This window comes from Pelobates fuscus, chromosome 10 (assembly GCF_036172605.1).
Source record: "Pelobates fuscus isolate aPelFus1 chromosome 10, aPelFus1.pri, whole genome shotgun sequence".
Classification (NCBI taxonomy): domain Eukaryota; kingdom Metazoa; phylum Chordata; class Amphibia; order Anura; family Pelobatidae; genus Pelobates; species Pelobates fuscus.
This window is the reverse complement of record NC_086326.1, coordinates 131,770,326-131,797,493: the sequence shown is the minus strand read 5'-3', so window position 1 is coordinate 131,797,493 and position 27,168 is coordinate 131,770,326. Positions and strand designations below refer to the sequence as shown.

Below are 27,168 nucleotides of genomic sequence, written 5' to 3'. Positions count from 1 at the left end.
ATACATTCAGAAAAGGAAGGGGGAGGGGAGAGGCACAGACAAGCAATACATTCAGAAAAGGAAGGGGGAGGGGAGAGGCACAGACAAGCAATACATTCAGAAAGGGAAGGGGAGGGGGAGAGGCACAGACAAGCAATACATTCAGAAAGGGAAGGGGAGGGGGAGAGGCACAGACAAGCAATACATTCAGAAAAGGAAGGGGGAGGGGGAGAGGCACAGACAAGCAATACATTCAGAAAAGGAAGGGGGAGGGGAGAGGCACAGACAAGCAATACATTCAGAAAGGGAAGGGGAGGGGGAGAGGCACAGACAAGCAATACATTCAGAAAAGGAAGGGGGAGGGGGAGAGGCACAGACAAGCAATACATTGTTAAATAGCCCTGACCTGAATCCCATATGCAGGCAAGCATGTGGGCATGGTACGCAGTGACGGCGTCCCGTCAAAATCCAATTCACAATGAAAATCATCCTTGCGGAGCCCACGTGGACTGGAATCTGATGCATTACTGTTCAGTGAGGACTGAAGGGGTAAACTGCAGTGTGGCAATTTCCAGCTCATGTCTCCTTTGTGCCGCCCTTCCCACATTCGTTCTGCCAGCCTTTCCGCAGATTCTCTTTCTGCCAGCCTTTCCACAGATTCTATTTCTGCAGCCTGCTCTTGGATCATCATGTGCAGGGCCTCCTGAGGATTTGCAGCCATCAGTTGCCGAAATAAATCTGTTAAGCAAATGTCCTTAATGTTTTGACGGGTACAACCACTAGGCATTCCAATAAGCAGCGCTCCTGCAGTAGTAAGGAGCTCAGTGTGAGTCTCTGGCTGGAGAGCATGGCTGTCAGCCTCCACAAGGTCAGCAATAAGTTGTGCCTAGTTTTTGCCAAAAGTTGGTAAATCCCTTTCTTGGCACAACAATTCCAAGGCTTCTTTGGGTTGTTTGCGATAGGTCTCCATATTCACAAATGGGAGGGAAAAAGAAAAACAAGAGATGGGGAGGGAAGAACTGTTTTGCACTTTGTATGTATTTTAAATCAGCACTGTGCTCGGTCTTTTGAAATTACAAAAAAAAAACAAGTATACAATTTTTTATTGCTAAAACCCCCTTTACAGGTTGTGATGAAAGCCACTTCGTCACTGGTTTTTGGAGGGGCCTATTTGCCTCCCTCCTACCCTGGGACTATGGACCCTGTGATAACCCATGTTCAAAAGTACTGTTTCTGCCCCTTGGACTTTTAACTGGAACAGATTCAAATATGTGGCAGCAGCCATTTTAAATTGTCCAGCAGTGTTTTGTCGTCGAGTGTATGGAGCAGTTTTGGGCATGGGACCGGACCATGTGCACGGTGGGGCAAAAATAAGACTTCCAGGAAATTCCTGAACCGATCTGGGTGATTTTTGGATATGTTGTTCACCCAGATCAGGGCCATCAGGGGATGTGTTGTGGGGATATGTTGTATTTTGGGGTACTTTTTGAGGTTTGTAAAAATGTATGTTTTTTTCTGTATAGAGTTAATTGAGTTAGCCCATTGTCTTTGTTAATTGTATCACAAGAAGAGGGGAGGGATTGTGTACACTGTAGGGGAGTGTCTGCATGTAAGACTCTGTTTTTATTGGTTTGTTAATTCTGTGTCCTGTGCCCCACAAGGTTCCCCTGGATGCTAATCACTAGCTCTTCTAAGAGCTGTTCCTGCTTCGCTCTCTGAAGGTTCACCCACTGGAGCCTTGTCGTAGGTCCAGGGTGGGTAGGAGACAGCGAGACCCCAACCAAGCTGCGGCGGTTTGTGGGGTCTGCAGTGCTTATGGTGTCTGGTGCGGTGCTGATGGTCCTTGGTAAGCACTAGGAGCATCGATTGATGGAGGGTCCGTTACACAGGTAAGATCCAGCAAGCACAAAATTTCCCACCAACTACCACCAGTTTGTCACGAACATGGGTTATTGGCCCAGCCGAGACAGTGGGGAGAGTGCAGAAGTGAAAAGGTTAATGACACCAGACCCCTGGTTACCTGTTGCTAGTCCCAGCAACCACTAAATTAACCCCTGCAATTCCTTCTACACTAACACCCTAGTACACACTTCACTGCCACCACCAAGACTTTATATCCGGGCGTCTTAGGTTACCCCACACACAGTAGAATTATAGTATCACAACCTTACTTGACTGATCAGACATATATAATTAACCCTTTGGTAACGTGTTTACCTGAGCTTTCCTCAGACGAGTGAGCTCATAGAGAACAAAGACACAAGCTGATTATGTAAACATTTAATCTGACAAAAAGATTCACAGCGCTGGGTACAAACATACAGAAATAAATGGCATACAGAAACACAGATAACAAATTGCAAAACACTCCATAAAATAAAATAGGAGAAAACACAAGAAATCCTTACACATAGTTACCCCTTATATCTAATTTTTGTGGGAGATTCGGATGGTAAAGTGTTCTCCAAGTAGTTGTTGGAAAAAAATAAATCACCGACAGGTTAGTCCAACATCCTCAATATACACCTTAAAACTAGTTGTTTCTAAGTGGGCAGACCCCTGGGTGGATCAGAGGGGTTTGGCCTGGCAGTGTATTGCCCACCCCATATTTTCTTTAATTATGTTGTCCTTTGAAGAACCCAAAGTCAGAGCATATGCACCAATACCTTTTACGATGCCCTATGTCCAGCTCTGGTGATGGTTAAATAGTAGTTTTATGGCTTAGGCCTGGTGTAAGATCAAAGCCTACAATAAAGGTTATCCCACCATATACAAAAACAACTCATAACATATATCAAAGTCAACTCATGCTTTATTATGACAAGTTATATTTTATATCTAAGTCTATATCAATGTCTAATATAGTATACCTGTTTTGTCCTACATATCTTATCGCCATTTACTTGTAGATACCATCTATTCTCTTTTATACGTGACATGTCTGCTGTCTATAATATTTTCAATTGCAATTGTAGGTACTGTTACCTTTTACAAAATATTAAAAAATATCAATAAAAAGGGTAAGCAAGATAAAATTAATTTTACTGTTAAAAATAGAAAAAATAAATCTGCGCGTGTTTACTTGAGATTATGTATGCATGTGTTTTTGTGTCTAGGGGTGTATTTTCCGAATATGCTACTGTTTTTTTTTTTGTTTTGTTTTATGTTTACGTTCTAGAACCGCTCTATTCGTGTTTTTGAATAATGTTTGACACATTTTAATTAAGGAAACCTAAGTAATTTAAAGAACCATATTTGAATTGCACCATAACGCTACTGTGTATCACACTCTAAGACCCAAGTTTGAGAATGACGTGTCCTGAGTCAAAATATTGTCTGGTCACTCCTAAAATAAAAGCATATTGAAAATGTAATACTTTAATGTTTATTAGATTTTATTTTGTTTGTGGGTGATTTAGGTAGGGATTTGAGGTCTGCTTGTTGTTACCCCTGCATATTTACTGAAGAAACATGATATAATTGTATTTAGAATGCATAGTTGTATTTGGTCCCTGTCCTGATATTAGAAGCCGCGTTCCATTTTCCCGCAATACCATGTGATTCTATCTTGTCAGTTCTTCACGGTTTGAGTAATTCAATTAGCTGTGTATTTGGAGCTTGTATTGTGTTATACGAGCAGCCGTTATCTTCCTTGCCCTAAGATCCAATTACTATCTGCGTCACTAGGAAAATTAAGTTGAATTCAGTGGAAACAACAAAAACAGGAAGGGCAATAGATATAATCTTAAACTTTGTATACTGTTAAAACTTTGGAATTCTTTAACTTTTCAATTTTATAGTCGCCTATTATAATCTTTTAAATTTCCTGATCAAATGAGGATGTATCATCCCTATGAGACAGTGGGGTCTATCTTGTGTTTGAAATCATTTTACAAGGTTAAATTGCTGTAAATTACATTTACATTTTTGGTTCCCTCTACAAATATAATCATCAAATACTAATATTTGGCTCATGTGAGCATGGATACAAAAGCTAGCAAGTGAGGCATGCCATAAGTCATGTAGTATGCTAAAATAAAAAATCAATAATAAATCTCTCTCTCTCCCCCCCCTCCCCTCTAGAATCCTAGTCCAACTTCATCCCCCACCCCACCCAGTATTCCTCTCCGGGTGTGAATAGTTCTGTCTTGCTTTTAATCAGTATCACCCTAAGCTTCCTCTGTATCACCCTCAGTAGCTGAGGGCTGCAGACTCACGTGGAGGGGAGGGGGAAAGGTCTCAGTACATCCCCAAGGAGGTGCTTAGAGCCTGTGCCCTCCCCAAACTCCCTCCTCCCGGCTGTCAACCAGGAAGAGGGAGACTGAGAGGACCGGTTTATTGACAACAAGATCAGCAGCAGTCCTGGCAGCCCTTGGATTTATGTATCTCATTAAACAGTAAGTGAGAGCAGGGGTGCCAGTGCTTGTGGGTATGTTAGCATGTGCCCATTACAGGGTCAGGGGTCTGAGCTGGGCTGATTAGGATTCAATACAATAACTGATTAGAAAGACACATTGCAGTGCCCATAGGGAGTTCAACTAACTACACTGATTTAATCCCTCACTAGAGCTGGCTCTTTAGCTGCAGGGACTCAGACTCTTATCAGGCTCAGGCAGCCACATTTTAATAGGTGCTGCTTTTTTTTTTAATTCATGGTTTGAAAGTAAAAAAATAAATAAACACAGAATCAGCTTGATATGGTTCATTAACGAGTATATTGTCAGCCTGCCAGTACTGGGAGTTTCTGTAGAAGGGAAAGAATGTTGGTGTTCTTATTGTGCCATATGTGGCCATTTCACAAAAAAAAAAAAGAAAATGTAAAAGTTCTTGTATCTGGGTGCCTGCAGGGGATTTCGGGGTTGCCGCACCTCTTTGATTGTTGAATTGAATTGTGAAAAAAAAACCTCACAGACAGTTAATAATAATAGTGATATTGTATTTCATTACAACCTCCACAATACTTGCATGGTTATAGAGTGAGTTTTATATTCCACAAATTGATTTGCAGGATTGCCACAGTTCTAAGTTTAGAGCTATATTCGTACAGACGAACACATACATACTAACATTAAGTGAAAGAAGACAAAAGAAAATTGTTATTAAAGGACCACTAGTGCCAGGAAAACATACTCGTTTTCCTGGCACTAGAGTGCCCTGAGGGTGCCCCCCACCCTCAGGGACCCCCTCCCGCCCGGCTCTGGAAAGGGGAAAAGCTTACCTTTTTCCAGCGCTGGGCGGGGAGCTCTCCTCCTCTCCGCCCCTTCGGCTGAATGCTCACGCGCGGCAAGAGCTGCGCGCACATTCAGCTGGTCGCATAGGAAAGCATTTACAATGCTTTCCTATGGACGCTTGCATGCTCTCACTGTGATTTTCACAGTGAGAATCACGCAAGCGCCTCTAGCGGCTGTCAATGAGACAGCCACTAGAGGATTAGGGGGAAGGCTTAACCAATTTATAAACATAGCAGTTTCTCTGAAACTGCTATGTTTATAAAAAAAAAATGGGTTAACCCTAGCTGGACCTGGCACCCAGACCACTTCATTAAGCTGAAGTGGTCTGGGTGCCTAGAGTGGTCCTTTAAACAATTTATCATTTAAAAAAAAAAAAAAAAAAAAATATTTTGCTTTATTTCCTATGTATCATATAGCATTTGCAGGACATGGTCTGTGTGCAGCTTATAACTTGCACATTATCTTGCCAGTGTCCTGAATAGGGTGCCACTTTATTACACATTTTAGGGAATGTATTGGGAACACACATCGCACCGTTGATGTCAGGAATAGAGGTGGAAGTAGGGGCTTTAGCAACATTTCTCATTGTGCTCTGAAAGTCCTGCCACAGAATGTATACTTAAAGCAGCACTTACCTTTTCTCAATCACATTCTTTTCTCTTCCTCTTTCCTACTCTGTTTTTCTTGTTTTTAATTGTTCATCTATTTCTAGGGTCTCATATTTTCTTATGCCTGAGTTTCGTTGACACTGGGCAGAGCTACCAACGTTAAAAAGTAACAATCTCCCTGCTGTCACCGGTGATTGCTGCAAAAAATGTGTTCCGTCTCGTGGGATCCTCCATAGACCTCAATGCTGTACTCAGCAATGACTTTGGCTCCAGGTACTAAAAAAGGACCTGCTGGACGAAGATGGCTGCGCCCACGAGAGACAGGTGCAGGCAAGGCCCCAGCCCACTGGAAATCCAGCGGCGATATTGCCGTATGGGGGTCTTTTCCTTGCCCTCTCCCCTCCAGCGCACTGGAACTCCAATGGCGATGTTACAGTCTGGGGGACTTTTCAAATTTTGCAAAGTCCACAGATGGTGACAGTATCGCTTTAACCCCTTAAGGACCAAACTTCTGGAATAAAAGGGAATCATGACATGTGTCCTTAAGGGGTTAAAGGAACACTACCAGCAACACAACCGCGCTATTGCGCTGTTGTGGTTATGGTGCCCAGATGCACGATAATGTAATTAGTCAAACCATTTGATAACTTACCTGTAGTTCACCAGGCACCGGGGTTTTGCTCCGGAGAGCAAACGGTATGACTACTTACATTGGGTGATACTAGGTCACTCCTGGCACCATAACGAGCATACTCTGTAGTGAGTAGGATGTTTGGAGTGTTCCTTTAAGAATAAGTACCACTACTAATTTGTATTTCATATCCTTGTGTAAATTATACCCCACGCCCATTAGAATGTAAGCTCTTTTGAGCAGAGCCCTCACCATATTCTGTTCCTATCCATGCAACTTGTCTTGTGGCAACGACTATTTTTTGCCCACCTATTGTTCAGTGCTGCGGAATATGTAATATTAATTTTACACATAAACAAATAGATAAAGCAAGGTGAAATCCGAATTTTGACAAATTTCTCGTTTCCCAGCCATGTCCTTGTCAACTATTGCAAGTGAACACTGGTGGGAAATGCTATTTTCTCAATCATTGTGTGAAAATTGCCGCGGCATTTACATGCACAAGAAAGTCTGCAAAAGGTTATCCAGTCTAGCAAAATCTTCAGCAGAAACCAGTTTTGAACTCTTGTGCATATACTCCAGAGATGATGCAGTTTTTCATTTTGGCAGGAGGCAGGAAGAATATAGAAACCTTCTGAATTAATAACTAGAAGAGAAACTACCACCAATCCTTTGCTCTGTCAGTGGAATGTCATCCAATGGACTTGTCACCTAAATGCGTCTGTGCAACCACCCCCCCCCCCCCCCCCCCCAACCCCCCTAAAATAAATAAATGAATAAATAAAGTTGTCGTTAAGAGGAGAGGTGGATAAACATTAGGTAACTGGATAAACATTAGGTTTAGCCTAGAGATGGCATATATCAATAGTTACGTGGATGGGGGGGGGGGTGGAAATAATATATGGGTTTTAAAGGAAGATCAAACAAGACAAGAGAGGGAATATGGAATGTGTGAAGAAGTTCAGGAGTATCATATCACATCATATCTACACACACATGCATTATCTCTCTCTCTCTCAGATTTCCTGTTTCCAGATTTTCCAGTTTTTCAGGGTGTTGAATTTGCTAATTAAATAATAATTAAGAATAAACAAAAAAGTATTTCAATATGGCAGTGTCCCAAAGTTATTAACAGGGACATTCTTCAGTATGTTTAACAATCGTATTTTAAGGCATTTGTACCATGTATATTTATTTAGCTTTGCAATTTCCACCTACGTTTGGTTTCCCTTTGCACTAGTTTGGTTTCCCTTGCACTGGTACTGTTGCAAGAGTTCGCTGTTCTATATTACTTGTGCCATATCCCTTGTAAAGTCTTTGTCCATCCTGCACCAAGTTCTCAAGCAGCACATCTCTACAATGGAATCCTGGGTTTTCATATGATCCACAGACCAAGATGAAAAAGCCATAGGGTAGGTCAAAGCTCACTTCCGAGCAGCTTAGGACTGACACGTCAGCTCTAGCCTGGATAATCAGGACCAACCTCCATTAACTAACTCACATTAAGACCCAGGAGACCATCACAGCTATCATTGTAGATGTAAAGCTATGGAAGATGTCCTCAAAGAGATACTCCTAGCTACTTAACCCATACTGTATCTTTGCAACAAATGGCACTTCCACATTAGCCCTGGTGATCGTTTTTCTCATGTTTATTAGACTCCAATTAATTCCATTGGGTAAGCAGCCATGTGCAAACTGTATGCTCACTGCAGCCTCTTTGACAACATAAAAGGGTGTTAGGGAGGTGTGGGAATTTTACTGCCATTCTATGTAGTCATGTATACTCATCCCACGATTTTCAGAATTTTGAGAAAGACCATTTGCCATGCCTCTTCCTTTAACTTGCATTATCCAAAGTGGTTTTAATAACTTTATCTTGGTAAGCTGGGTAATTGGAGATACCTTGGTGTAGAAAATCGGTGATATTTACTAAGATGAATATAACTTCTTGTAAGGACATGCTGAGAAATGGCTAATTTTGTCGTGTTTGTGTTTTAAAGGTTATGTCAGCATATTTTCTTGACGCATTCCATAGAGCCTTAACCTAGTGACTCATCTTGAAGCTTTTACCTCAAGAGACTTCTTATGGCAACGTTTGGTGATACAAATCTTCCCTTTAACAGGGAAACTTATTAACAGAAAAAAAAAGTAACAATAGGTATTTTAGAAACTAAACATGAAATAATGCTTGCATCTAAAAAAGCATCGGAAAATATACTCTGAACAAAGGATATCACAGGTTCATGAATAAAAGGAAAATAACATGCTATTGGTTTTCTGCAAAAAAAAAAAAGATTATCATCACCATTTGTTGCTGAATATGGGGCGTTCCCCCTATTCCCCAGATTTAAAACATGAACATGAAGTTCCTTTAACCCCTTAAGGACCAAACTTCTGGAATAAAAGGGAATCATGACATGTCACATATGCCATGTGTCCTTAAGGGGTTAAAGGACCACTATAGGCACCCAGACCACTTCAGCTCAATGAAGTGGTCTGGGTGCCAGGTCCCTCTAGTTTTAACCCTGCAGCTGAAAACCTAGCAGTTTCAGAGAAGCTGCTATGTTTACATTGCAGGGTTAATCCATTCTCTAATGGCTGTCTCACTGACAGCCGCTAGAGGCGCTTCTGCAATTCTCACTGTGAAAATCACAGTAAGAAGACGGTGGACGTCCATAGGTAAGCATTGAGTAATGGGCTGTTCGAATGCGCGTGGCTCTTGCCGCGCATGCTCATTCGGATCTGACGTTGGCAGGGGATGGAGAGATCCCCAGCACAGAGGGAGCCCGGCGCTGGAGAAAGGTAAGTGGCTGAAGGGGTTTTAAACCCTTCAGCCCAGTACAAGGGGGACCCTCAGGGTGGGGGTGACCTAATGACCCTATAGTGCCAAGAAAACTAGTTTGTTTTCCTGGCACTGTAGTGCTCCTTTAAGGAATTGAAGGAAAATATATGTAGATCCTCACACTATCTCTGTATGAGGATATGATTTTGCTCATCAAAAATGAGTTCAAATCATGTATTCATATTTTAATATATTATATTTGATTAACATTATGGTAAAACTCATATTAAGAGTTGTTCTCCAAATGGGTTTAAAAGTGCATTTGTGCATGCTTTTGGATTTCCCCCAATATGTTATTTACTAAGTAAATAAGTATTTATTACTTATCACACTTATCCGTTACTCATTTTATGGAAGATCCATTTAGAATTCATAGAATGTTTCAACAAATACCTGAAGCCGACAAGAACTTAGCAGTAATTATCTTCTCCCTCCCCAATCTTATCCTTCTCCATCTTCATCAGCTTATATTGGTTTGTTTCTTTACCGATTACAACTGACTTTGAATATCCACTTATACCTTAGTGAATGGAGCCTTAATCACTTTATCAGGACCACAATGGTTTTCATGTTCAGTTACCCTGGTTCTTACCTGAATGCATGCTTCAGTGGTTGCAATTCTGTGTGCTTATGTGTGACAATGTCCACTAGAACAGTGGTCCCCAACCCAGTCCTCATGGACCGCCAACGGTCCAGGATTTATGTATTTTCCTTTTTTTATGGAGATGCTGACAAAACCTAGACTGTTGGTGGTCCATGAGGACTGGATTGGGGACCACTGCGCTAGATCAATGATCCCATAGTTATCCAAGTCTCTTGGGTAATATAGTTGAAGACATGAAAGACAAAGTAATGTTTGACTAAGAATGTTATATTTTAAGTGGTCCAGCCATTTATGGGTGCTTTATATTATTTTTTATATAAGGTTGCCGTTTCTAGTTGCATGATGGTGCCCGGGGGTGGTAGGAGCAAAACTGCATGGCGGTGCCCGGTGGTGGCAGGAGTAAGACGAATATTTGTACCTTACTTTAATTAAGTTCACCCTCCCCTGTACTGCCACCTTCCTGTTCAGCTTAAACTTCAGTCTCATCTGCCATGAGTCTAGTCTGCTCATGCATGCGGAGTACAAAATGGTTTTCTGTGGAAAATTCGTCAAGATGGCTGATATGGCAAGTTGCATCGGAAAGATAAACTCTGGCATTTTGCAACATTTTGTCCGAAGTAAAAAAGTCCATACTTTGTTTTTAGCGCTTTAACATTTCACTGAAAAATTACTCAATGCTTTCCTATGGACGTCAGCGTCTTTTCACTTTGATTTTCACTGAGAATCGCATAAGTGGCCTCTGGCGGTTGTCAGTGAGATAGCCACTAGAGAGTGTATTAACCCTCAGTGTAAACATAGCAGTTTCTCTGACCTGGCACCCAGACCACTTCATTGAGCTGAAGTGGTCTGGGTGCTTATAGTGGTCCTTTAACACAAGTCCATCAGTAGTTTCCTAACCCAGTCCCAAGGCACGAGCAGTCCAAGTTTTGTAGCCTCATTAAAACAGAACTAGGAGATCCCTAAATCCTGGACCATTGGCCAGACTTGTGAAATGAGTTGGGAACCATTGGTCTAACGTTTATTTTGTTTTTCAATAAAGATTTTCTCAAAGAAAATCAAAGTCCTGCTTTAAAAGATAATATAGCATTTTATTTTATTTGGGGAGGTTTAGCATTTTCAAAGCTACAAATAGATCTGATATGAGTAAGTGGTAGAGGTAGAGAGTAGAATATGAGTCAAATGTTTAGGTTATGCATTTGAAGGTCAGCTCAAGAAATAATCAATTGTATTTGTGCAGTTCTGTTATTTGTTGTAATTTGAATTTATTTTCATTCAATGTTTTTGCAATACTTTTTTTCTAAATAATCATCTTATATATTTTTCCACCCACAGTGTCCGAGGACTCCCCTTGTAATGCTCACTCCACATACAGCCCCTCTGAAGTAATCTATTCCGACGAGCAAGAGGCCTTATTGATGGAGAATCAAATAAACCACTACTATGTCCGGAAACCAAAGGACCGTTATAATAGCACGTACATTATATTTTTCATGTTGGGGGTCGGTTCTGCACTGCCATGGAACTTTATCTGCACCGCAAAACACTACTGGATATACAAGTTCAGGAACTGTTCAGATACACCAATCATTGAACAGCCTACCGTTTCTGACTTAAGTGTGAGTATAACTTTATTTTAATGGCAAAATAATTGATATGTTTGAAAGCAGGAGAAGCCAATGCTTAGCTCTTCAGCTGTTTAAATATGACTTCTACGATGCTTTGCTCGACATTATAGCAATTTGCAATAATTAAATCTTCCTGCCGATGGATTTATGACTCTCCAAAAATGGCACTGAAGGAGAGGAGTAGCACCAGGCGAACAACAGGTAGGAAGACAAACTGTTAAAAAATGGTTTAACTCCTTACAATTGGGGAGAGGAGATGCAAGGACAATCCTGGCACCATGACCACTACAACAAGCTGTAGTTGGCCTGTCTGGAGTGTTCCTTTAAACTGGTTGTTTTAATCAAGTAATTATGTGATCATCTTAACAACTCAAACATCAGTTACACTGTTTACCCAAAATATGTAAAAGAAGTGAATAATTGGACCTGGAGATGTCATTGATCAGTGAACTATGGTGACCATGCTCATTTAATTAAAATAACCCCATTACTTTGACACATGTTGCCAAGTCATGTGATATTCAGACACAAACAGAGGGTCATTCATCAAAGTGTGAATTTCCCTGAATTCAAAGGGTATTTCAAATTTTTAGAAAATAGCCAAACTAAAAACACAGCACTGACGATGATATTTTATCGAGTTAGTCTACTTTGATCTAAAATGTGATATTCACTTTCAGTTTAGTGAATAACTGACACCATTACACAATCAAAGCACCTTCACAAAAATGAAATCCATTAAAGAAGTCATAATTTTAAAGAAAAAAAAAAAAAGGTATATATATATATATATATACACACACACATTAATATGTGTAGCCTAATTCTACTGTACTCAGCATTTAATTACTTTGTTTCAGCATAAATTGTTGAGGAACCTAATAGTTGGTGGTCATGTGACTCTGGTCTTTACATGATTCATTTGCAAACATCTTGCATTCTAACCTATGGACAGACAGCAAATTGGGCAACATGGTATGAAACTTACAAAGCAAACTTCCTTGTCTAGTGAAGACAGTCACTTATTAGAAAGCGTTTTCAGCTATACCACTGGATTGATGTTTAACCCCTTAAGGACCGAACTTCTGGAATAAAAGGGAATCGTGACATGTCACACATGTCATGTGTCCTTAAGGGGTTAAAAGGATACTCCAGGCTGGAACCTTACATTTGTTATGCATTATAAAGAAAGGAGGGGAGATCATGAAGCTGCTGCACTTGCCCTGGCAAGCTGCATCAGCAAAAAATCCCCTCATAGACCACGAAGATACTGCACCAATCAGGAGTCTATTTCTGGTCTATGGAGATCTGATCTTTTCCAATAACTCCATGTCCAACAAGTGTTTAACTGGTTACACCAACCAAAAACAGTTTTATTAAACACTAAAAAAAACTGTGTGACAGCCACTAGAGGTGGGGTTGACCCTGCCAGGTAATTATTGCAGTTTATAAAAAAAACTGCAATATTTACAGTTGCAGGGTTAAGGGTAGTGGGAGTTGGCACCCAGACCACTCCAATGGGCAGAGTGGGTGCCTGGAGTGTCCCTTTAACCTCCCTGGCGGTATGATTATGTCAGGAATTTTGTACCAAAAGCGGTACCATTTTTTTGCATGTAAATTTGGTGTTCTGTATTGTAGGCCAGTAATTACTTTCTTAAACCTGACCAAAAGTACTCTCAGATGTGATAAAGTTCGAAACATAAAATCATGAATTATAATCTAATATAATTTTATTCAATAATGTAATAATGAAATTTGTCAAACAAAGAAAATTCAGTAAACATCCTGGGTGTGGTAAATTTTGAAACATGGGACTGCACATAGACCGACATCACAATCAGGGCAATGGAATCTGGTTTCCTTTCGGATTTTTTTTCCATTGCTATCTCGCTTTGAGCAGCAAACTACGCACATCCTTGTAGGTGCTGCCTTTTTTGCGGTTGGCGGGATGTAATCCATAAAGTGACGACCAGTCAGGCGTTCTGGGTTGACAACGTCAACAGCACGATGTCCAGATCTGTTCACGGCCACTGATGCAGTTTGGTAGTTCACAAAAATCCGCTCCGCCACCTTCCAGATAAAGTCAGAATGAACAAAAGGCTTGTCACCCTTTCCTCTGCAGTATATAGGCATTGTTCCAGTAGATGCCTGAAGATTTTTGTAATTTTTTTTGTTGTTTCCGCATAGCCGGATAAAATGTCATCGCCTGATCAGCTCTATCGACTCCTCCCATGGTGTTGTTGTAGTCAATCCCAAGTTGTGGCTTCATGACATCTTTCCCACCTCTTGTGTGGACCATGGCAGTGGAGGTGTTATGCACTGTACTCATTAGGCATACGTCTTTTTTGTCACGCCAACGCATTGCCATCATCTTTCCTTTCTGCCAGGCAACCATTTCTCCTGTTTTCAGTTTTTTCTTGGCAAACATAGATGGCAGGTCACGTCGGTTGGCCCTAACGGTTCCATATCCATCAGTCTTGTGTTTTATCAGAAACTCGTACAGCTCAGGCGATGTGTAAAAGTTGTCCGTTGTCACACAATACCCCTGATTCAGCAATGGCTCAAGCAGTGTAAGGACTGATGACGTTGCCATCCCATAGCCGCTGTACCTGGGGTTGAATTGTGTTCCTTTACCGGTGTATATGACGGAATTCCATATATAGCCGGTGGCAGACTCGCAGAGCATATAGGATTTTATTCCAAACCGTGCTCTTTTGGATGCGATGTATTGAATCCAGCTGAGGCGTCCCTTGTAAGCCATCAGACTTTCATCAATGCTGATGTCTCTATCTGGCGCACAGGCCTGCTGGAAATTTTTTAGGATCATTTGGTATACTTCTCAGATCTTCTTGAGTTTTGGCGCTGGATGTGTGGCTTCGTCAAATTCCTCGTTGTTGGTGAAGTGCAAATTCTTCATTATGAGGGAAAAATCGGTACTCGGACATGATGGTGCCAAAAAATTGGGTTGCCAGCCATTTATTGGTAGTCCCCACCACCCCCTGAAGAAGTATTAGCCCCAGAAACTTCCAGATGTCCTCTTTAGTCACCAGTTCCCATTTTCTGTTCCTGGAAAACTTGCTATGCAGAGTAGCTGATTGCTGCTCGTTGTAGCGATTTGTCTCCGTGACAATCTTTTCAATGACGTCATCTGTGAGAAATAATTTTAGGTATGCCAAAGGATCATTGTGCTCAACGTCTACCTTCATCCCAGGTGATCCAGTAAACGGAAATCTTGGCGGCGGTACCTCATCCATACCGCAATCAATAAGGCACCAAGTGCGCACATCACTGAGCTCGGGTGCAGAATCGTCGCTGTCGCCACTTCTCTGGTCACTGTCAGAGTCGGATGACGAATCTTGCCACGAATCGCTATCGCAGTCGCTCAATTCTGCGAGGGGCTCTGTGTCGCTGCCACTCATCTGATCCAAACCCGCTTTGGAGATGCTAAAGTGACGCTTTGATGCCATGGTAAAAAATGTATTTTATGGGCAGAAATTACAGCAAAAAGGGCAGGCAGGGTAATGTAGGATGATCAAATTTCAAATCTGAGGTGATACTGTGTCAAATCTGAGGTGATACAATGTAATCTGACAGGATTTCACTGTATCACCTAAGTGTGTGTGTGTGTCACTTTTATGCTTGAAACATTTGAATTACCCGCCCAGTTCCGCCCCCATGAGCCTCTGCGGCTCACAGAGACGGAACCAGGAAGTCAGATGGAGGCATCCGCCGGGGCTCTCACCGGCAATCGCAGCGCGGGGACATCGCTGGATCGCAAGGAGAAGGTAAGGAGACTCCGCTGCCAGCTCTGTTATCTACCCCGAACGTGACTCGGGGTTACCGCTTCTGGCAGCGAAAATTAACCCCGAGTCACGCTCGGGAATACCGCTAGCCTGGTTAAGGGTTGTATCAATACAATATATAGCCTAAAATATAAACACAACAACCTATGTATGTACTTGGGAATATGTGCAGTTCTGAAGAGATATCAATACCATGTATCCCAAAACTCTGAATATTTGTCTGTTAAAAGAAACACCATAACCACTACTAATGCAATATCCTGCCAACTCATACCAGGTTTGGACAGAATTCATTGGCTCAGCGTCAGCTGACAACTCTATGCCAGTTTAGTATAGAACAGTACACATATCCAACATACACATAACATGAGGTTTTAATCATTCCTAGCAAATAGGTGGCCGTGGCTAAGTTTTTTAACTACAAAATGGCAGATAATTGAGCAGGGAGACAGAAGGGGCATGATCTATACACCACAACTACTTCAATAAGCTAAAGTTGTTTTGGTTTCTATAGTGTCCCATTAATTAAGGCAGTATCTCAACCTTTAGTTGTATTCCTTGCAGCATGTGAATTCTGCTCACTGTAGGGCAGCACTTTTCATGTTCTGTCCTTTTAACATTATTATATAAATGCCCAGATGAGGGATGGGAAACCGAAATCATTGTATAAAGTGATTTGCCAAACTTTTTTTATGAAGTGTGTTAAAGGAAATGTGGTTATACAAGCGTGATGTTGTAGTCTAGTTAATTAGAAGTGCGAGACTGTACTTTATAACTCATCCAGCTTGCATAATATCTGCTGACACAAATGTATTTGATCCAACGTTTAAATAAATAAATAAGTCATGCCTTCTATTTTAACCCGTGGAGTACCAGAACAAGTTTCATTGTTGTAACGGCTTACCTTGGTTGGGAGTCTGTAGCGCAGATATATGCTCACCCTTGCAATTAAACACAGGCCAAGGTGGTCAGGTAAGAACTCACCTGGCCTGTGAGTCTGTGCAGGTTAATACTCCAAGTCCCAGTACAGAAACAGATAAACCAGGAGAATAGTCGTGGGTAAGCCAGAGGTCAGTGGGTGCCAGAAATCAGGATAAGCGAGTAGAGAGCCGAGGTCAGAGGATGCCAGAAGTCAGGGTACAACGAAATAACAATCCAACGTCAGTAGCACACTGGAACACGAAACAGCAATACTCAAACCAGAGTCAATGAACTGACACTGCCCTCAGGGAGAGGCAGTGTCTTATACCTGGCTAATTGGTGATCAGCCACAGGTGTGCTGAGAATGTTGGAGCAGCCACAGAATAACATCCAGCCCCCAGTGCTGGATACAAGGCAAGATTATACTTCAGGCAATTTCTAGAGCTGTATAGTGGCTCAGAGGCAAGAGAGCAGGTCCAGGGTTGCAGCGTACCCAGGTTCAAGTCCCTCATTGGGCACTTCTGGGGCAACCTTGTCTGGCTGTCTGTATGTCGTGGTGAGAACCGTGACAATTGTGGGATTTAGTCACTAAAAACCAAATTGTAGCTCACTGAAAACCAAAACCACTTGAGCAGTTTGCCTGAAGATACTTACTTGAATTTCCAATGTGTAGTTTTCAATTTTGTAATACAAATATCAGTTTCATCCATATTTGGATGCCATTGATTGGACAACTGTGTCAACTAGCAAGCTCAGCCAACAACCTTGTCTAAGTATGGAGCAAATTAATATTGCCAGTATGGACGTTCCACTACTGCACAGGCAATTCAGGAGTGCAGGGGCATCATATTTATTTATTTATAAAATATTTTACCAGGATGGATACATTGAGATTTCTCTTGTTTTCAAGTATGTCCTGGGTCCACAAAACATTGCATTGATACAATAGGATACAATATTACAAAAATACAATATACAAACTATATGTATACACACACATATAAATGTAATACATAGCAGGTAATAAATATATTGAACCATGACAGGTGCATTCTGTGCTGAGGTATGTTGCCATAGATCTCTTAAACGATTTGAGATTGAATGAAGATTTGACTGTGTCCCTGAGGTTATTCCATAATTGCGGTGCTCTGTAGGAAAATGAGGATAGAGCCACTTTATTTTTGTATAGCGGTATGCTTACTATTGTGCCAGTACTGGACCGGAGGTTATAGGAGGTGTGAACAGCCAGGGAGAGCATTGTGCTCAGGTAGGGTGGGAGCTTCCCAGAAATGCTCTTATGCACAAGGCTGGAAAGATTAAGAGTGCTTTGGGATTCCAGCGACAGCCAGTTTAGCTATTTTAACATGTCACAGTGGTGGGTAAAATCATTACATTCTAGTACAAAGCGGCAGAACTAATTATATAACGTATTAAGTTTATTAAGGTGGGTTTGCGGTGCGGTTGCACACATATAGTGTGTTTATCTTGCTTAGACAACAGTAAATCCCCTAAAATTCAGCACAAGCATATTTAAACACGTCAAAACAAATCCCCCCCTTGTCTACTAAATGCCCCCCCCTCCCCCGTCTACTAAATCTCAGTCCCCCCTCGTCTACTAAACCCCTGCCCCTGTTTAACACCTATACACACACGCAGCCACACACCTATACACACACGCAGCCACACACCTATACACACACGCAGCCACACACCTATACACACACGCAGCCACACACCTATACACACACAGACTGGGTTGGTTTCTTACCTGGGGTCTAGTGGAGCTTCTGGGCAGGCAGGCAGGAGGGCGGACAGGAAGTGAGGGAGCGCTGAGTGTAAGCTCTCCCTGCTCATCTCCCTCGCGTGCCGCAGTGATGCAGCGCTCCCTCGCCACGGGCCGCATACATTTTATTTGTGGGTGGCAAGTTTGACACGGCTGCTTTACAATAATGCTTGTGTGCAGTGGAGCTTTAGTTTTAACCATGTAAGTTAAAACTTTGCAGTTTTGTCCAACTAGAGACTCTTACCCTGCGGCTCAGTCTTGGTTTGCAATCCAATGCAGCTCTTATAGAGCAGGTTATCGGCACAGCGTGTTGATTTCCTACGCTTGCCTCCCAATCCTACTTCATAGGGAAGCATTGGATTGGTTGAGATTGATCTCCGACAGGAAGGCACAGCAAGGGAAGAAAGATAAGTAAAACTCACCTTTCAAACCCTCTTGTATAATGTTCCTTACAATTAATTTAGCCATGTTTTGGAGTCATCTTTTGAAATGCAGAAAGTTGGCTTCTGATCGTTCTGTTAGGTCTTTCCTTAACGCAGGGCGAAATGTAGATATTCCATACATTATTGCTTTCATAATGAGATTTAAAATCTTGGCCAGATTTGCAGATCAGGGTTAGTAAACATGTGGAATCTTTGGTGAGAGACACATACACCACTATTCTTCTAACTTTAGCGAGATGGACATAATCCTCTCTGAACCAGGTTTGCTGAGTACAAGACTGGATAGGATTTCCACCATCGTCCATCGCTGACTTCGCTCTGCTTTACCCATTCATCACTCAAGCGAATTATATATCAGCAGCCTAATGGAAGCAGTCTGGCATGAGGAGACTCCATTCTGTTTTCACACATAGCGGATAGATAAGCGGGCTATTTTTGTTACTAGGAGTATATAGCAGGTTTAGTGCTGGTCACATAAATCACAGAATTGTTAAGGGTAAGCGATGACCTTGGTTTAAGGCTGCCTGAGTATCATAGGAAGTGTAGTTCTCAAGCAGCAAGTTTTGTCATTATTTGTAAAAAAAAAAAAAAAATGTAGTTTTCGATTAGTGGTTATAATAAAAATAAAACTAGAGAAATTGTAAGGGTTTTTTTTTTTTTATAAAATTGTGAATTGTTGGGAATTCAAAGTTAATTTCAAGTTTTAGGTCAAAATAGCGGACATTGGAAAAGTTATCCAAGTTATCCAAGTCAGTTATGTAATCGGTACATCTATTTGGCAAAATAAATCAAATTCACTTTGAATTAATGTTTAATTCCGGACAGAATGACTCTATTTGTACAAATCATTTGAAATGAGGACAGAAAAAAACAAGGACAAAACTAGTTATGTGTATAATGATGTACTGGTGAAGCAAATAGAAATAATTCAGGTACACTATATATACCGTATTTTTCGCTCCATAAGACGCACCAGGCCATAAGACAAAAATATTCTGAACAAACTGTCCCATAGTGTTCCTTACCACCCACTCCCCTCTCCTGTCCCATAATGATCTTTAACCCCCCTCCCCTGTCCCAATAGTGTTCTTTAACCCCCCTCCCCTTGTCCAATAGTGTTCTCCCTCCCCTCCCCTTGTCCAATAGTGTTCTCCCTCCCCTCCCCTTGTCCAATAGTGTTCTTTAACCCCCCTCTCCCCTTGTTCAGTAGTTTTCTTTAACCCCACCTCCCCTTGTCCAATAGTGTTCTCCTCCCCTCATACCATAGTGTTCTTCCCCCCCTCCCCTTGTCCAATAGTGTTCTCCCCCCCTCCCATAGTGTTCTCCCCCTCCCCTCATCCCATAGTTTTTCTCCCCCCTCCCCTCATTCCATAGTGTTCTCCCCCTCCCCTCATGCCATAGTGTTCTCCCCCTCCCATCGTCCCATAGTTTTCTCCCCCCTCCCCTCATTCCATAGTGTTCTCCCCCCGCCCCTCATGCCATAGTGTTCTCCCTTGTCCCATAGTGTCCCTTAATTAATTACTTACCTGTATTGCAGCGTGGGCTGGCAGCACAGCGCGCACCGCCGTACAGGAAATTAAATTTCAGTTTCCAGCCGGACTGAAAGGAAGTGTGCGCACTTCCTTTCAGTCTGGCCGGAAACTGAAATTGAAGTTCCTGTACAGCGGTGCGCGCTGTGCTGCCGGCCCACCATAGACATATAATACGCCACGCTGCAATACAGGTAAGTCAATCTTCACATTCGCTCCATAAGACGCACAGACATTTCCCCTCACTTTTGAGGAAAAAAAACTGCGTCTTATGGAGCGAAAAATACGGTATATACACTGAACACAATTATAAATGCAACACTTTTGTTTTTGCCCCCATTTTTTCGTGAGCTGAACTCAAAGATCTAAGACTTTTTCTATGTACACAAAAGGCCTATTTCTCTCAAATATTGTTCACAAATCTGTCTAAATCTGTGTTAGTGAGCACTTCTCCTTTGCCGGGATAATCCATCCACCTCACAGGTGTGGCATATCAAGATGCTGATTAGACAGCATGATTATTGCATGGGGGTGCCTTAGGCTGGCCACAATAATGAATTTGAGAGAAATAGGCCTTTTGTGTACATAGAAAACGTCTTAGATCTTTGAGTTCAGCTCATGAAAAATGGGGGCAAAAAAAAGTATTGTGTTTATAGTTTTGTTCAGTGTATATACACCATATAGACAAAAATATTAATCCACCTGACCATTACACCAATGAGATTTTATGACACTGCATTTTTAATACATAGACATTAATATGTAGTCGGTGTACCCTTTGTAGCTATAACAACTTCCACTATTCCTGGAAGGATTTCCACAAGATCGTATTGGGTTACTGTGGGAATTTCTGCCCATTCATCCACTAGAGCATTTGTGAGGTCAGTCACTGATGTTGTATGAGAGAGCCTGACTCTCAATGTCCGTTTTAGTTAATCCCAAAGATATTCGATAGGGTTGAGGTCAGGGCATTTCATTGCCTGCAGTCAAGTTCTTCCACACTAAACTCATCCAGCGATGTCTTTACGGACCTTGTGCACTGGAGCACTGTCATGCTGTAACAGAAAAGGGCCTTCCCCAAACTGTCCCCACAAAGTTGGCAGCATAGCATTGTCCAAAATGCCTTGGTATTCTGAAGCATTAAGGTTCCCCCTTGTCCCAGTGGCAGTGTGCTTTACACCACTCAGTCCGACATTTGGCATTGTACTTGGTGATGTGAGGCTTGCATCCAGCTGCTCGGACATGGAAACCCATTCTGTGCTGATATTAATGCCAGTGGAGGTTTAGAACTCTTCATCTATGGAGTTAGCAGAGCGTTTGCGACTTTTACGCATCATGTGCCTCAGCACTCAGTGACCCCACTCTGTGAATTTACATGGTCTTCCGCTTTGTGACTGAGTTGCTGCTGTTCCTTAATGCCCCCACTTTCCAATAATACTACTTAAACTGGCTTATTGCAAAGGTGGCACGCTTGAATTCACTGAGCTCTTCAGAACGACCCAATTTTTTTTACTGTCTGTAAATGCAGACTGCATGGCTGATTGCTTTACTTTTATACACCTGTGTCAATGGGTCTGATCGAGACACCTGAATTCCATAATTAACCAATACATGTGCATTTCTTTCCATGATTTCTTTCTGATGTATTTTTGGGGATTCCCTCTGAGTGCGGATCAACAAACTTGCCCCATGTCAAGACATTTACACAGCTTAAGAAAAAGGAGAGGGAATAATTGTAAAATCCCAGCACATTTGACCATAAGTTTCTTTGTTATCAAGAGGGCCTATTATGTACCAAGAATGAACTTGGAAAACCATAAAGTTATTTAAAACATGTATACAACCATCTAGTACATTCTAAAAGAAAATACTTTTTAGCTATGCACTTTCATTCAAAACTTGAAACATAACACACTCACAAACAAAAATAAAACAAAGAAAAAATGAAAAAGAAAGAAACACATAAACAAATTGGCAACCTAAGAAAACCTATATCTCTCCATCATAATTAAAAATGTATAAATAATTTCTCAACTATATATGTCCAACTTCAAGTAAGAAAAAGATTTGTAATAAAGTGACATTTGAAACATCTACAACTTAATCTTAACAGAAGCCTATATCATCCTTCTAATAAAGCTCAGTGAATGTGTGTGTCTGTGAGTGAATGTGTTTGTGTGTCTGTCAGTGAATGTGTGTGTGTGTGTTTGCGTCAGTCAGTGAGTGCGCATCTGTCAGTGAGAGTTAGCGTTTGTCAGTGAGTGTGTGTCTGTCAGTGAATGTATGTGTGTGTGTGTGTCGGTCAGTGAGTGTGTATGTGTCAGTCAGTGAGTGCGTGCGTCTGTCAGTGAGTGTCAGTGAGTGTGAGTCTGTCAGTGTGTGTCCGAGTAATAGTATGTGTCTGTCTATCAGTGTGTCAAATCAGTGAGTGTGTGTGTATGTCATTGTTTGTCAGTGTATATGAGAGTGTTTGTCTGTCAATTAGTGTATGCACCTATCAGTGAGTGTGTGCTTCTGTCAGCGAGTGAGCGTCTGTTAGTCAAAGTGCAGCCTTGGCAGGAAGGGGTGGGGAAAATAGGGGGGGTGCCGAGCATCATCCTGCCTAGGGCAGCACAAATCCTAAATACACCACTGATGGAGATATAAAATAATTAAGATGAAAGAGCAATAATATATGTTATCCAGCAAAAAATAAAAAAATTAGAGAGAAAAAATTAAAATGTCTAAACCTTCCAACTATGGTTTAATCAAAGTGCCCAGTATCTGTGCCAAGGGAGCCATACTTTAAAATAACTCTGTTTACTATTCTAGCAGCCCAGTGGATAGCTTCAGACCACATCCACATGGATAAGTTGTGTATATATATATATATAGAAAGAAACAGACTGAAGAAAGATGCTTCGATCCACTTGAGATATAATGCCTGTATTCATGTACATGGCATGGCTGAAACAACAGGGGGGTGGGGGGGGGGGGGGGGGGACTGAATACCCTCTAACAAATGTACTTCTTTAGAGACCAGAGGTCAGAGGGTATTCAGTGCTCCTTGCTATTGTTTCAGGTGAGCCATGTGCCATTATATTTCTAGTGAATCCTTTCTTTAAGTTGAAATCAGTCATTCTCTTTTTCTTATTTTGTCATGTTATAGTCAGCGGTGGAACCTGCTGTTGACTCTCCCAAACATCGAGGGACAGCTTATAACTAATGTTGTGTTTATGCTGCATACCTTGTGATCGATATTGTGTTTGTTCTGCATCCGTAATACCTGTCTTCAGCGTGTTTGTTCCTCTCACCAAGCATAACTATATTTTATTATAGTTAACATTTAAAATAATTATTAATACATTGTTTCCCCCTTTCTATATGTTTTTTCTTCTGTACCCTTTTCTCCATTTGTATTTACCAAGTTTTTTTTGTATTTTTTTTAGAAATGTAATAAACATTTGAAAATAATGATAATTAATGTTTGAATGATTCAACACAGCCTTACATTATACTTTACAACTTCCAAAGTAACATTAGTATATGTAACTCTGTCATGGTGACTGTCTAGTTTACGTTATGTTATTTTGCAGTTCCAGAAATGCTAAATGTGTGTAACTGAGATTAGACTTGATTAGTTTGGTCTTTCCCCTCTTTTCTAAGAAGACGAGATATTACCAGTCATATCTTTTACTACATTCTTTTCAAGCGGTGTGACACCTATCCCATAAGTACCGTTGTTTCTTCAGGAGAGATTTTTTTTTTTTTTAATCTTTGCATCTCTGTTTATTTTTTATTAGTCTTATATCTCCAGGTCTGAAATAAAGTTGTCCTTTATTGCCTCCACTACAAAAACACTGGTAGCGGAACCCTACATCTTATCACAAGTCTTCCCACAGCTCTATACAGTGTGCTATACCAGGCTGCCCAATTGGTGAGTTCTGGGCATTGTACTGGTAGTGGAACCCCACATCTTCTCACAAGTTTCCCCACAGCTCTACTCGATGTGCTATACCAGGCTGCCAAATTAATGAGTTCTGGGCATTGTACTGGTAGTGGAACCCCACATCTTCTCACAAGTCTCCCTACAGCTCTACTCGGTGTGCTCTACCAGGCTTCCCAATTGGTGAGTTCTGGGCATGGCACTGGTAGTGGAACCCCACATCTTCTCACAAGTCTCCCTACAGCTCTACTCGGTGTGCTCTACCAGGCTTCCCAATTGGTGAGTTCTGGGCATGGCACTGGTAGTGGAACCCCACATCTTCTCACAAGTCTCCCCACAGCTCTACTCGGTGTGCTATACCAGGCTTCCCAATTAGTGAGTTCTGGGCATGGCACTGGTAGTGGAACCCCACATCTTCTCACAAGTCTCCCCACAGCTCTACTCGGTGTGCTATACCAGGCTTCCCAATTGGTGAGTTCTGGGCATGGCACTGGTAGTGGAACCCCACATCTTCTCACAAGTCTCCCCACAGCTCTACTCGGTGTGCTATACCAGGCTTCCCAATTGGTGAGTTCTGGGCATGGCACTGGTAGTGGAACCCCACATCTTCTCACAAGTCTCCCCACAGCTCTACTTAGTGTGTTCTACCAGGCTGCCCAATTGGTGAGTTCTGGGCATGGCACTGGTAGTGGAACCCCACATCTTCTCACAAGTCTCCCCACAGCTCTACTCAGTGTGCTATACCAGGTTGCCCAATTGGTGAGTTCTGGGCATGGCACTACCTGTCCTGGTTACACCAGCAACAATGAGATTCAGAAGTGTCATTCAGCAGTACCCATGTGAGGACAACATGCCTGTCCCAACATAATGGAGATTTTTTCCTACCTTGTGTTTACTGGAGCCAACAGAATGATATAATGTTAGTTAGTCATGTAATTGTTTGCAGTGTCCTTTTGTATGTGTCTGAATTATACAATTATTATTATTTCTAACCTGCTTTCTCCTCCTAATGCTGCTTTCTCTTCCAGGACTACTTTGAAAGTTATTTTTCGATTGCTTCTGCTGTACCAGCAGTGCCCTGTCTCGCACTGAACTTCTTCCTTGTTAACAGGTAAAATGAATTGTGCAATTTCAAATCACCCGAATTTATTTCCCATTGTTGTGACTAATACATTGTTTAGTTTAATACACTTTGCATTTTCCATAAATAATAGTCCAATAAAAATAAACGTTATGCAAAGGTTACATTTACATAGGAAATGCCAATGCATGTAATATAATAGTTCCTCACAATTGTTTTGACCTGTTGAGTGCCAGGAGGAAAGAGTTGCAAAAAGTAAGGTAAAAAAAAAAATCACACGTTAAAATTCATTAAAGAAGTACGCCAAGAAGTATGACCTCTACAGCCCGCCGAGCCAGTGTGCCTGGTCCTACATGAGCCATGCTTTACTCTACAGAGAAATCTGGATTCTCCTCCTAGAGTGAACTAGATGTGACTCAGAAGCCTAAGGGGGGAGGGGGGGGGGCTTTAGAACTGTTCTAAAATGGTTTGACAGCTTACCAGATTCCCCCCTCTTTTACCGAGCACTTACTCCCTTGTTAGTACTAGAATTGTCCAATAATTTGCTTCTGATAGAGAAGAATTGAGGACAATCTCCAGTCTAAAGCTTCTCAGTTATGATTTAAAGATTTATAAACAAAAATTATATATATATTATTTATTTATTTATTTATAAAATATTTTACCAGGAAAGATGCATTGAGATTTCTCTCGTTTTCAAGTATGTCCTGGGTCCACAAAACATTGCATTGATACAATAGGGTACAATAAATTACAAAAACAATATTAATACGCAACATATACAAAATGTATACTTTAATGTCCTTTTCTTAAAGGAACAAACACCATAACCTCCACAACCCACTGTAGTGGCTATAGTGCCAGAATTCTCTGAATCAGACATTCTCAGGACGGAGAATCTGGAAGTCTCTGTATGGAGAACTGCACTCATGCTCAGCTGTTGCTCTTAGCCAATGAGCGCAGTCCTACATGGCCCGGCTTTGCTTAACCCTTGCCCCACAGGCTACTCGTGGCCCGCCTGATTCTTCTAGGGGCTTGCAAAGCTGCAGTCGGAAGATCAAGTGGTACATGTCCTGTTTACCCACGTCAGAGGTTTTCAGATGAAATTAGACTTTTTTTTAAGTGCCAACTTCAAGAACAAAATGTAACAGTTGAAACTGTTGAGTGCAGAATACACTCATCTATATGTCTCTGTATATCTCAGCTCCATACTGAGATCCAAGAGAGATTAAGAGATTTTCGTGTTCAAGAAAGGATCCTGAACGAGGTAACTAACCCCTTCTCCATGAACATAATGGAGACTCCAGGGGACCTCCAAATGGAAATCATTGACATTTAAAATGACGTAGACCTGGAAAATCTAATTTAATTAAGTATATCTAGAATTTTAACAAAGTATGTAGAAAAGAGAAAAAAGATGACATTTAAGAATGCATGCTAGTATGCACGTACTTATGTGAACAGATGTTTTCCAGAATGAAGCACTCCACGTCAAAATTGAGGACAAAAATTACTGATTGTTATCTGAAGCACTGCCTCCTATTAACTACTATGAATGAATAGTTGTATAATTAGTAAAAAAAAAAAAATAAGCAGTCAGTGATCTCATTAACTAAATCTTTAATTCCTTTCATTGCCATTGCATTGTATAAGATATGTCTGTTGTGAGGCCCACAGCATGTATCACATTTTCAAAGTGGCCAAAATGTTGAGTGTCTCTTGCTCTATAGAGTGATCCGGATTCTCCTGCTGGAGAAGATTGGATGCAGAGGATGTGGGTGCCCAGGGGAACCAAGATAAGTTGTCACTCTGAGAAAACAATAACTATCCCTTACTGAGATAGTGAGTGATATACTAAAGTGCCTGAATAAAAGCAGCTCAACACAAAAAGTGGAATACCTTAATCCACAATAAAGTGCAAAATACAAGAAAAAGAAAGGTATAAACAATATACCAGCGAGTGGAGCGCTATAATGAATATAGATATAAATAATGAGGGGGTATACTCACCCCTCCAACATAGTGATACAATGTGTCCAAATGTACATACAAAGTAAAACAACAAAAAAAGAGAATATAGTGCAGATGGTTTACAAAAATAAAAAATGAATAATAGTAGCAATTGGTTGAAACCACTCACGTGGGTTGGAGCCTATAAGC

The 27,168-nt window shown here is 41.4% G+C and overlaps 1 protein-coding gene across 1 annotated transcript in view; it reads left to right on the top strand.

Moving 5' to 3' along the window:
- Positions 1–4,289: 4,289 nt before the first annotated feature.
- SLC29A3 (solute carrier family 29 member 3) overlaps positions 4,290–27,168 on the top strand; it is a 58,910-nt gene continuing 36,031 nt past the window's right edge. Inside the window, exons 1-3 of the mRNA XM_063434687.1 lie at positions 4,290–4,376; positions 11,231–11,514; positions 24,956–25,038. Of these exons, the coding sequence (XP_063290757.1) occupies position 4,376; positions 11,231–11,514; positions 24,956–25,038 (368 nt within the window). The 5' untranslated portion in view covers positions 4,290–4,375. The remainder of the gene's footprint in view (positions 4,377–11,230; positions 11,515–24,955; positions 25,039–27,168) is intronic.